This window comes from Egretta garzetta, unplaced genomic scaffold, assembly GCF_000687185.1.
Source record: "Egretta garzetta isolate BGI_Z169 unplaced genomic scaffold, ASM68718v1 scaffold55, whole genome shotgun sequence".
In the NCBI taxonomy this organism is placed as follows: domain Eukaryota; kingdom Metazoa; phylum Chordata; class Aves; order Pelecaniformes; family Ardeidae; genus Egretta; species Egretta garzetta.
In genome coordinates, this window is record NW_009259863.1 from 214,896 (window position 1) to 227,501 (window position 12,606).

General features: G+C 38.0%; 1 protein-coding gene across 1 annotated transcript in view; it reads right to left on the reverse strand.

Annotated features, from left to right (window-relative positions):
• The window catches only part of COL19A1 (collagen type XIX alpha 1 chain), a 203,997-nt gene that overhangs the window by 81,445 nt on the left and 109,946 nt on the right, over positions 1-12,606 (reverse strand). Inside the window, exon 15 of the mRNA XM_035895611.1 lies at positions 815-868. Coding sequence (XP_035751504.1) covers positions 815-868 — 54 coding nt within the window. The remainder of the gene's footprint in view (positions 1-814; positions 869-12,606) is intronic.

A 12,606-nucleotide genomic window follows, 5' to 3' on the forward strand; every position in this document is an offset into this window, starting at 1 on the left:
GATGCGTAATACTAAATCCTTCCACTTCAGATAATTTAACTGAGATACTAAATATCAAGATGCGTAAACAAACCAAGAATTATTGAGAGACCCAGCTTCAAAACCAGAAACTGGGCACAATTTAATTAATAAAAATATTGAAATGTTTGAGTCTGAATATCTTCCCAAACTTTTGGGGCCGACTAGATTATAAACTCTCAAAACTGAATTATTTCATGGGATACCACAATCATAAATATTTGTTATCTGTTCTACTGAACTACCAAATTCGATGAGTCATGGAAAACAAAAACATAATAGAGAAACCAGTCAGTCAGTTACATAATTATATTAAAATTGTGAGTAATTAAAGGTTTATTTTGTGTCTTGGGCATAATCACACCCCCTTCTCTTACTGTATCTCTCTGTGTATATGTGTTAGGCTCTGACAATTGCATAATGGCATCTACAACAAAACTTAGTGACCCTACATTCGTATGTTTATATATCTTAGAGGTAGTATGGGATGGCCTATTCCCACGGTAAAATCAAAACTTCTGAGCAATTTAATATTCTTTCACTTAAAATTAATGCAGAATCATATTGCACAAATGACAATACCTACATCTGTGCTGCCAGTCATTAAAACACTTTAGATGGTTGAAATTGTTAAATCTCCTTCAACTGAAGAGAAAACTCAAATGTCAAAGCCCAGTTTGCTGTCAGTATGCTTCATACTCAGCTGCTAACTTTCCATTTTTTATTAGTGCTTAGAAAGAAGTCACACATCAAGGTCAGTTAGCACACTCACCAGTTGTTCACCAAGTTTACTCACCCTTTGACCTTCTTTGCCAGGTGGACCTTGGGGACCCTCCAGCCCTGGCAAACCCTGAAAATACAAACATTAAACAAATATAACATTCAGGGTTATTTTCATCCTCCATTATTCTATAGAAGTAAGACTAAGCCAAAGAGCCAGATATCAAGACAAAGCATTTATTTCTAATAATAAAAAAAAGGTTATCATAATAACTTCTTTCAGGATAATGTTATATTCAGGTGCAAGGAAAAATGCAAACAATAATTATTAATCACATTCCTCCATGTAAAGGCTGAATCATCTGGAAAAGACGAGGTAAGTCAGCACTATCTAAGCGTAGTTATATTTAGCTAGTGTTATACGGAAAGTGATTTATCTTGTTAAGTTAGGATGCCATAAGAAAAAAAGAAAAAAAGGTTATATTAAATGAATGACAACTTACTCTAGAACTCAAATTCAAATATAGGCACTGAAGGGGGAGGGGAAGGGAAGGAAAGGGAGGAGGGGGAAAGGGGACTAAATATAGCAGGCGGCCTTCTGCTGGCTGTATTGTAAGAACCAGCCCTGTGCAGCTTCCTCTGTGTGCCTGGCTCGGCTTTTCAAAACTCTTCAGAGCTGCTTCTCTCTCGCCGTCTCCCCTGACCAGGCACAGGAGCTCTGGGTGTTTTGAATATACCTTTGCCTTGTGAGCCTTCCTTCTGAATTCAGTGCAAGGATCTGCCTTTGCAGTCACAGACAGAATCACAGACTGTTTCTGACACTTAGGGGCTTTAATTTTATCTCCGATTAATGTATGATATAATCATAAAGCCTTCAAGTAACAGCCCTGTACTTACAACGGTGTCCCCCCGCCCTTTACTTTATGAGTCACCTTGGAACACAATTTTCTTTTAAAAATTACTTCAAGGAAGCTCTCCAATTTCCATTATAGCAACAAGAACTATGAAATCGGTTTCAGTGTAATCAGCAAAGAGCACTGAACAGTTCTACTTTGTATAATTAAAAAAAAAAAGTCTTGAATGTAATATTGCATATTATTACAGGGTATCACAAAATTTGAGAACTTATGTTTAGTTTATTTAAGATTTTGAAATATTATACCATTAAATTGTTAACCATTTAAATTACTCAAACTCAGGTATTGCTTCAGCTTGAGTTATATCTTTGGTCAAATTCTGAACTCATTACTTAGAATCAATTATATTTATTTATTGCCCCAGTAAGGGTAAACTGAGATTCCTTGAGAATCATGTTTTTAAAAAGTGTTCAGATTTCCAGAAATGCATTTTAAAAGTTCATTTATGACCTCTAATTCCCAAGATAAACTTGAGAAAGTAAGTGGGCATGCCAAAGCTGCTAGCTCATATATCTTCAAGTGATGTTTTAAGTTGATCAGAATTAAGTCTGACTTCAATTTTAAATAATAGTCCGTTCAAGAGTTTTTCTATTCCTATCATTTCTCTACTTTCAAACACTGAAGCTAGAAGAGTACCTCAGACTGTATTTCACTATAGGATATTTCTCCTTTCACTTCAATTTATAATGTAGACAAGATAAGGTTTAAGATCTTTTACAAAACTGATACGCACCATTTCCATCATTCCCCCAAAGTCTATGGAACTAGAATATGCATGACAATGTCATGTCCAAAAATAAATCATGGTGAGTTAATTACAGTGCCGTTATGTAGCTCATACATGCACAAACCCATAAAGCGGTATGTGAATGTGACCTCTGCAAACCACTTTTTCCTCAAGGTAGTTTAGAACTTTCAGAGAATTCCATCTGTCTAACTGTTAGCAATTTTCTACATTTGTAGAGAAACTCTGGGAATTCAGGAAGAGGTGGAGTTTTGTTTTGTTAATATTTCATTTCTAGTGACAACTTTATGCAGGGGAATGAGATGAAAACCTGTAATGTCTGTTTTATGAAGGAGGAAATACTTACCCTCACATATCTGTACAACAAGGCTCCAAGGGGACAAGAATTACACAAGAATGTAACTGCACAATAATGATAATTAATAGCCAACATTTTTGTCCAAGACCTACTTTTATTCTTTTTCTTTTCTCTACAATATTATTGTCAAGAAAAGGAACCAGATAAGGAGGTTTATCTTCGAGGAAAGGGAGGAGAGCAGCTTACAATTGGTAACTAGGCAGGGAGGACTACACTGTACAAGGAGCCACATCCTGACATTGAAATGGAGGTAAAAGTTCACACTAACTTCAGTAGGATCTTCAGTTTAAAAAGTGATAGAACAACATGGGCCATGTTAACTAACATGGCTATAAAACTGTAGTAACTTGGCAATGGTAATGACTTAGCAATGCTATCCCTGTTCAGCATTCACTGAATGAGATCCTGGAAAATTAACTGAAGAAGAAACCTGCAGGAGGAATGAAAAATAAAACTTCTCTATAGTGAAATCTGTCTAAATGGACAAATAAAACATCCCCTGTTGAACTCCTATAAAACTTGGCAATGAACATAATGGTTTAGCACAGAAAAGAAGTACGTATTTGTAGGAAGGCAGACCAAAGTATCTATCTAGGTCTTCTCCTTATTTAACTTCTGGAGATCTCTCTTTGGAGATCAAAGATAAGATTCTCAACTCCCCCAAATCATGGATGGTCCAGTCGGTAGACAAACCCCACCAGAGGAGCCCACCACCACAGATAGAAGGGGGGAGAAAATAGCCTGAACATAGCCTCCTCGGGATATGCTGTTGATTGTGTTGAAAACATTTATGTCAGAAGGCAATCTATTTTATATGTACCATCTCCCCAGGTAAACACCATCCAAAGCAATTAAAATCACAGAAATCATAGAATCGCTTAGGTTGGAAAAGATCTTTAAGATCATCATGTCCAACTGTTAAACGTGATTCACTATGTGTCACCCTGATAGTCTTGCACGGCAAGAGGATGTGTACGGCAATGAGCAAAAGGAGGCGTAGAAATAGCACAAGGCAAAGTGATGTATAAGAACAGCCTATTCCTGTGGCATCAGACTGGCAGGAAAATAAAATGCATCCTTACAGGTGGCCTAATATGCACAGGATCTTCCTGACTCTGCCAGGCCACTTTTGACGTTGGAAGGCAGTACCTTTCTACCTACTCCATGGAGAAGTGAACTAAACCAACATATGCAGTCTTTAGGGCTTGTACCTGTCACAGACCAGGTAAGCCCCCTGGAGTTATGTGCCTGAAGGAGCTTGAGGAACATGAAGTGGAAATGTCTCAAACATTACTGTGTGCCTTGGGGGAAAAAAGTAAGCAAGGTGGAGATGGGCTCAGGTGCATCTGAAATATAGAAAATCTATTACAATGAATGAGGATGGCTATGAGAAGAGATGAAACATGATGCACGGGCAGGCACAAGATGGTTGTACAAAATCTTGAAAGTGAAGTTAAGAGCAGAAACTTGTGAATTCCTTGGTAAGAGGTAAACCATAAAGGGAAGTGTTGCCCAGGGAAAAGATGCTGGTTGTGAAGCTAGATAAAGAAAAAGCAAGCATGCTATGAAGCACATGCTGACAGATATTTAAACAAAATATCATCAAAACATAGACTAAGCTTTAGTTGAGGGAATACAGGAAAAACAAGGGGTTTAAAAAATGCTACAGTAGAATAAGCTCAGAGTAACTGCCTAAGAACACACTCTGAACAAAAGCAACACTTTTATCATGACCTCTTGGTGAATTAAAACAATACAAAACAAAAATCCCAGCGGAAGAGTGAAGTTACTTAAAGTTGTTATTCGTATTACTTCCTCCGGAAGCTTATGGCAGATGCCAAAAGAGTAAAATATTAGACAAGTAAGTGTATTTTTGGTATTCTGAAAGTTGCTTCAAAACATAGCTGATAGTTTTTGAAGCAGAAGGCTAGATGGCTGCCTTATGTACTCATAGGTAGTGTTGGTGAAACAGGTTCTGAGAGCAGCAGCCTTTCCTTCTCAACACAAATTAGAAATATACAAATGCTAACAATGATAAGGCAGGTCTAATTAAAGCACAAAAGTGATTTTATTTTAGACTGGTTTCTGTGTTCTATACACAAACTTCTCTCATCTATTTTCTTCCTCTGTCCAGCAAACGCATGACCTCAATTTTTATAGAATAAATGCTACTAGGCAGGAAGAAAGTGTATGTACTTTAGTGAGACAAATCAAGCAAAGACAGAGACAAAACCTAAATTAAGGATGCAGAAACAGTTTGCGGTAATGTAAGAATAGCTCATTTTTAAGCATGTGAATATGCGAGCTTTTATAATGATAAAACTTCATAAAGACCCAGCTATAACAGACATGATTCGCCAAAGGAATTTGGAAACAATATGTTTATAAACAGAAGGGTATAACTCTACTGAAACAAAGTCAACACTTAAACCTTTTTAGAAGCAAATTGATGGGCAATTCCCACTGCAGGGGCTTGACCTAGTTCTTCAATGCACAGTTCTCACCAGGATAAAGAAAAGCCATCACACTGATAAATTACATATACAATGATCCCTCTGTAAAACCCACAAGTAGAGCAGCACAGAACCACACAAATCAATAGTCAGGTAAAAAGTGACCAAGGATTTCCAAATTCCTGACATAACATGTGTGATCATGGTAAAGAGCTGCAGCCTGACTAACTTGAAGAGCTCTCCCCAGCCACCCAAACATTGCTTGTGGGATGGATTGTCCTGCTGTGGCTGCACTCATGCAGGAATGTCCCAGCACCTCAGAGAGGATGCATCAAAATTCAGTTCAATTAGGTCTTAAATTCATCTACTTATCCAGAGGTGTTATCCAGACAACAAGTTCTACCGTGCAGGTTATGACTGACACTGTGATCCTTCTATCCTATTTTGAAGATATTTTCCTCTTTGGCTTGTTTGTACCATATTGAGGGGACCTGAGTGGCTTACTGCCCCGTAAGAACGGGCTATTACCTTCAGCAAGCAAAGGAGCTGAAATATAAATCCCTTCCCGCAGTCAAGATGGCTACAGCGTTCATTTCCCAGATACCTTCAAGCCAGTTTACTTGCTGTGACTGTCCTGCTGCCCTACGTCAAAGCCCAAACAGGAGGGTGAGGAAGAGATCTTAAAGTATGACTATTATGGTTTCCTCTACTTGTCCCCGAGACTGCCCATCACCACCCACATGGAAACCCACAGAGCCTGCAGACACATCTTAGGGTTACGAAATTTTGCTTATATGGGAAAAATGGCACAGGAAAATCACAGATGGATGACTAACTTATTGTTGTATTACCATTTAGTGAGGGAAATTAGACCACCACTTATCTCAAATACCTCTATCTTCAGCATTTGTAAACATGACCTGGTCTCATTCACATCCTTACTGAAGAAAGTCGAGGTGGCAAGTTGAAGGATTTGTACCCCATGTTTGGCCTCTTACTGCTACTACAGTAATCATACTGTTTTGCTTGGGAGTGCAAAGTGGAATAGGCCATGATTTTGCTTTCAAAACTGCTGCCAACCCGTTTATTTCTGTGGGAAAGGAGACAGCATTTAGCAGAAGCATTTCAGTCTGCCAGAAAACATGATCAGCTACATTTTCATGATAATTTATTACTGAAGCAAACAGAAAATATGTTCCTCGCTGATCTCATTACGCTTTGGGTTTGGTCATTTTTGTAGCGCTCTCTGGTAACCTAACTTGAAATCTAGTTTGCTTCAGAGACAACCATTTCAAAGGGAAATTGGAAGAGTAATTTCACAGAACTTCATGCTTTATGAACCTAGTACTTTTAATAGATATGGGTTTATTTTCTAAGCAAAAAAAAGTGTCATTTAAAATCCTGAGGAGCAATTTGAAATGATTCTTTACATTGATGTCTACTGCATATGGGACTATTCTCAAATCACTTCCAATGAAGGATATATAAATCACATTCATGCTAATTTAGTAGACTGCAAATTTTTGAAAAACAAATTTTCTGTGAGGCTAAGACATCAATCTTCACTTGTGCCTTCAGTATCAGTATTACTGCATAAAGAAGATAAAAACCAGACTGAAACTGCTAAAAAATCTTCTATTTCACTAAAAGGGTAATCTTAATAGGATCTGCTTCCATACTTAAAAAGCATTTTTTAAAGAAGAGAATATTTGCAAGTTATACTGTAAAAGATCACCATACCTCATGCAAAACTGAACAGTTCAGTATTTTCATGAAATTAATACATCGCCATTAAAAAAGCTCAAGCAGATAAAATTCAGATTATTCTTAGAGGGATGTATTTGAAAAGAAGACATTTAGAATGAAAATATGATTTTCTGTCTATACTTTCTTTGGTTAACTAGAATTGCTCTCCTTTATGTCATTACATGAAAATAAAGAGTGGATAATATTAGTTGAGATGCTTACTAATGTGGGGGTGTGTCCCCTTCTTAAGTAATACAAGTTATTCAGATGACTTATTTTTTCACTGCGAGACAAGAAAGGAATCATGTACAGAAGTGAAGATAAGCAAAAACTGGCACATGATTTTTCAGGAAGAATCATCCAAAATACTGCTGCCCATTACAATAGCAAGAACATCAGGATACCAAATACCTCCTCTTTGGAGTTCCGTATAAATGCTAAATAATTACACTATGACTGAAGTACTGCATCAGATGAGTTTGTGAAATTCCCTAGACAACACTGCTGAAAGTGAATTTTAGCTTTACATGAATAACTGCTGAAGCTCCGAGGGGAAAGCTGCGCAATCTGTTGCTGATGTTTGTTTAGGGAGGGGAGAGCCAAAAGTGACGGTGGAGCTTGCCCGGGCCTGAATCTGCAGCTTCCTCCCGCAGCCGCCTCCGCGCCGCACTTGTGCGCCAGCTTCCTTCGGCTCAATTTAACCAGACCTAGGAGCCAACATTCCAACTATCTGTTTAGTAAGCAAGTCTCAGGGACTTCTGTCTGTGACCGACTTAAGCCTCAGCTTCTGCGTAAACACTTGGTGCCATCTGGATGACTATTTTATAACTCCTGAAAGGGATAGGTTCACAGGAACGTACGGACGGACGCGCGTTTTCCTCAGGAACTAAAAGCAGCGTATCGAGTGTCAAGAGGAATAGTTATCATATATTTTACAAGAGATGGCTGCGCTACCTTCCCTCACCTGTCACTCTTCTGACACGGCACGCACAGGCTTAAGCTGGGGATACCAGAGCGGGCAAGCTGCGGAGCCAGCTGTGCCCCTGCAGAAAACAGTCCCCAGCTTCTGTCACTAAATTCCACATTTTGATAAAACCACACAGCAGAGCAGTATAATCCCTCCTGTTTATTCTCTGAAGGATCCTCAGCCACAGTACAATTTATCAGGGAGCTTAAACTTTTAAAGACTGAATGTATCCCTGCATAAAGTGGGCATAATTAGGGAGAAAAGTTCAAAATATATTCCCCAGAATGCATTATACGACAACTGAAAAGTACTAAAGAAAAGAGACTTCTTGTACTTACAGAGCAATTCTGAAAGAACATACCAGAGAAATTAAAGACAGCATAAAGAAAGGATGAGAATCAATCATGACGTTGGACTACACACGTAAAAACTACCACCATATCTGAGGAAACAAGATAAATGCATGTATCTTGACTTGTGTAGTGTTAACTGACTCCATGGAAACAGAGAAAAACTTTACATCCTTATTGAAAGTGCTTAAACATGTACATATATGTCTAAGTTAATGATCCAAGCCACTAAAATGTTTTTCTATGAATAATGCATGAATCGAATATACTTAGAACTATTGAAATTACTAATTTTATTAAATTCTACATAAAGCCTATCATTTTTTTATATATTTCTTTTTACAGCTTAGCATATTTTGTGATACAATGCTGTTTCTTTTTTTCCCTCTAATTCATCATGCAAGAATGATGAAATTGTATGCACAAGAGTTCTGTACCTGCCTTAAAAAAATGTACAGAAACACATGGGCTGCAATTCTAATCCCACCTCTATGCACTGCAGAAACGTATAGTCAGGCATACACAATTTCCTTCTGAATTCTCTGCTGTTGCTGAAAGTGAGTTTTGTTAAGCGTGCATGCTTCAGGATTTTGGTAGAGACTTTCTGTTAACTGACATCAAACAGTAGTATTCAAAGGTCTTCTTTCAGTACAATGCATTTTCTGAGCTATGAAATTTCCATTTCAAACTCACAAAATCATTTTTGCATCTTAAAAAGCAGTGGTATTGTTTTCCCTGTTTGACAGTTTGGCATGTGCTCATCCACCTGATAGGTAGTTACAGCCATTGGATATTTATGAATTCGGTCATGCGAACTGCCTCCAAGTATGCCCCATTCCCTACAGAGACTATAATGGCTATAACTGCCAGTTGAACACTTTTAAAAATACACCTTTTTCCTCCAAGTACCAATAACTTCATTCTGTTCTGCATTTTTTCATGTTGGAGGGCAGAGCGTGCTTACCATGCTTCTGAGCAGCATGGGATTTCCTATACATCACGGATGCCTCAGCACTTTTAGACACGGGGTCACTGACAGCTTTGACACTTTCACAGGTACCAGTAGCACAGACAAATGAAAAAACCAAGAGTGTCTACTACTTACTGTTACATGCTTCTGTAGATTACCCACAGACAACTCTCCACGGATTGAAGCACCACCAACCAGCTGTTTGGGAATGACTGCAGTGAAGCAGTCTTAGCCTTTTGCCACCTTCAGGCACCCCATGCTGAGGACAGGGCCATGGTGCAAGTGTGTGTGTGGGGAGAATGCTCCAGCCCTGCAGTGCTGCTGATGCTCTAGTTTATACTGAGACCAGCATATATGGTAGATGTTCTCCATCTTATTCCACTGGTGTATGACTTCTATGGAAATACATAGGAACAGAAGAGCTGCACAGAGCAGCAGAGCTCTATAATGCCATCATTTCCCACCTGTCTCAATATGCAATTGCACTGGGGCAGAAGGTTGATGATCCAGGCCCAGCTGTCCAATTTAAGCAAGACCAAGTCCCTTTCAGTATTCCCTTCCTCCCTGCCCAAATGCATTTTGGACTTAGCTCTGACAGTGTGTCATTATTTTCACTCCTCTCCCCTCCCCACTCCACATAAAAATTCATTTTGCATTTTGATAAAAAGAAATAAATAATTTTCACGTTAGGAAAAACTAAAAATTACTACAAGTAGAGGATAAATTTATGACATTATGCATGAGTCCCAAATGAATGGAACATTTTAAAACTTTGCTTTAACAGGGTTCATAACTGAAACACTGATGTCACATTTCGGCTGTAACAGCATGAACGGGCCTGACATAGTAAGTTCTCATTCAGTGACACATGAACCTTGATAATATCTGACCTACTACTTATTCACAGCAAGACACGACATTGTAAGAGTCATGGCCACACAGAAGTCACACAAATAAAACAACTCTGAAGACTGGATTTTCCCTGAGCCACCACCATTCACGTCATTCATCTTCTTTTAGCTCTTGCCAACTGAAATGCATGACTATTTACAGTGGTGGAAAGAGAAAAGCCCTCCTGCTGGGCCATATATTCCTGTAGTGTTGTAATCTGTCTTCAAACTGCTAAACCAATTCACACTCACTCTTGTCTCTTCTCTCACTTAGCAGCTACATAAAAAAGTGTTTAGTCAGTTAGTAACATCCCTCTGAAGACTTGTGTCTGCTCTCCTAAAATTTACATGTTTCCTTTTAAAAAGCGTGAAGATGACCATCAGTGGATGTACCAACACAGAGACATCTTGCTGTGCCTGAATCAACCAGACTGAAACATTTTCACAGCCTTGTATGAGCAAAGAAACGTAGTTCTTTCACAGTCCATTTTATGAAAGTGGATCGCTTAAGGTACAGAAGGGGCAAGTTCAGTCAATTTGAAAGCAGCTTCTGATTTTTGATATCATGTTACTAACCTCTGAGCATGACTCTTAGGAAAGTTAAGTGTCCACAATTGCAAATGAAGACAATGAATGCATTTGAAACAGGCCTAACATATCTAGGTGCTTCTACCAGAATGGATGCAGTAGTTTTTCCATCATTTACACAAGAAATGCTCAGAAGAACCATTCTATGGTCTTATAGAGCACAGAAAATAGGCATCCTCAATTCTTCTTCCTGTGTCTTATCTTCAGAAGTATCCTATTTCTATTTCAATGATCCCTTCAAGGCCTGTAAGAATCTGTCTGAAGCACTATCTACTCCAATCCATCTATTGCAGTAACAATCCTAGAATCAATGCTGTTTACTAAAAATATTTCACTGTTAACCCTTTCAACAAAATATTTCACCATTAACTCTTTCAACACACATTTTGACTGTATATTCAAGAGCTGAAGGACATTAATTGGCCCTGTCTACCTCTAGCAAGATACGAACTGTAGCAAACAGACACTGATCTTGGGACGCCGTACTAATTTATCTCCAGGAAAATAAGATACCAGATATGCAGATTTCCTAATCCAAAACCAAGTACCATAGAACATGGCCACTTAATTTTGAAGCCTTAGGGCAGAATTTATTTTTATGGTATGGGTCTCTGGTTACATCCTTCAATGTATGTTGGATCTAATGGAGATCCTTGCTGCTATGGTCTTGGAAATTAAGAGAGTGAAAAGACAATGTATAATCATTGACACTATGAATAATAGTTCTTACGAAGTTTAATTAGGATCACGGGTAATATGAATAGTGTAGAAGTAGTTCATAACACTGAGTCTAGGGGAAGAGCTATTCATGCTGTGGAACTACAGCCAGGGAATTCAGGAGCTTTTGTCTCTGTTTTCATTTTTGCCATGCTCTTTTGCACCATTCTCAATTGTTTTTACCTAAATGGACTGCCCTTAATGGAAGGCCTTCTGATTTCAGTTTGTGAGCAAAATCATTTGGATTCTGACAGAATTTATTACTTTTATGAAACAAAACATGTCCTGGAGAGTTTTGGGGACATTTCTCTTTAGGCTTCATACATGCTTGAGGCACAGATCATTGCAAGGAAATTAAAAAACATCTTCCACCATCTCTATGGCACTATCTAGCCAGCATACAACTAATACGCAGATCAATTCTCTTTTCTTGTGCACAGACATGTACCAGATCCTCACAAGGAAACTGTTAGATCCATACTGAAGAAGTCTTTCCCTGATACTTGAAAGACAACTAATCATCATGTCTGACCTCACATATTCTCCTTTGCAGATATATTAAGAAAAGGGAAAAAATGTATTACTGACCAAATTTGCAGCTTCCTAAGTCTTATACACAAACTCTTTCTACAAAGAAAGAAAGGAAGATACCTGTTTGCTTTTCTTCTTCTGAGAATTGTAGAAACTGTAAAAAAACCTAAATTATTGAAATACTGTTCTTCATAAGAATCTAGTAAGTGATTTTCCATCATTATAATATTACATTTCTTTTTCCTTTCCAGTCTGTGTTTGTTATGCATATCTGGTCATTATGGAAGATAAAAAGATTGTATAGGTGTCAAGATCATGACACATAACTCTGCAAGTGTTTGAAAGGACGAACTCTAAACAATTTTCTATTCTGTGTGAAAAGAATTTTGCAACCTTTTTTTCTGGATAGAGAATGCTTCATACTGAAGCATATGTTATTCTCAAATATCATTAGACGTGTCCAATCACTGACATTTAAATGGACTATAATTAAGCCAATACTGAAATTATTTTAATTATTTTTATCATCAGTAACAGCATTATGATGTAATGCAAGGAACCAGATGCATATGACATGTTTCATAAAAGACAACGGTTTGTGTCTTTGCAGTACCAACAAATGGATTGAGTGCAGGA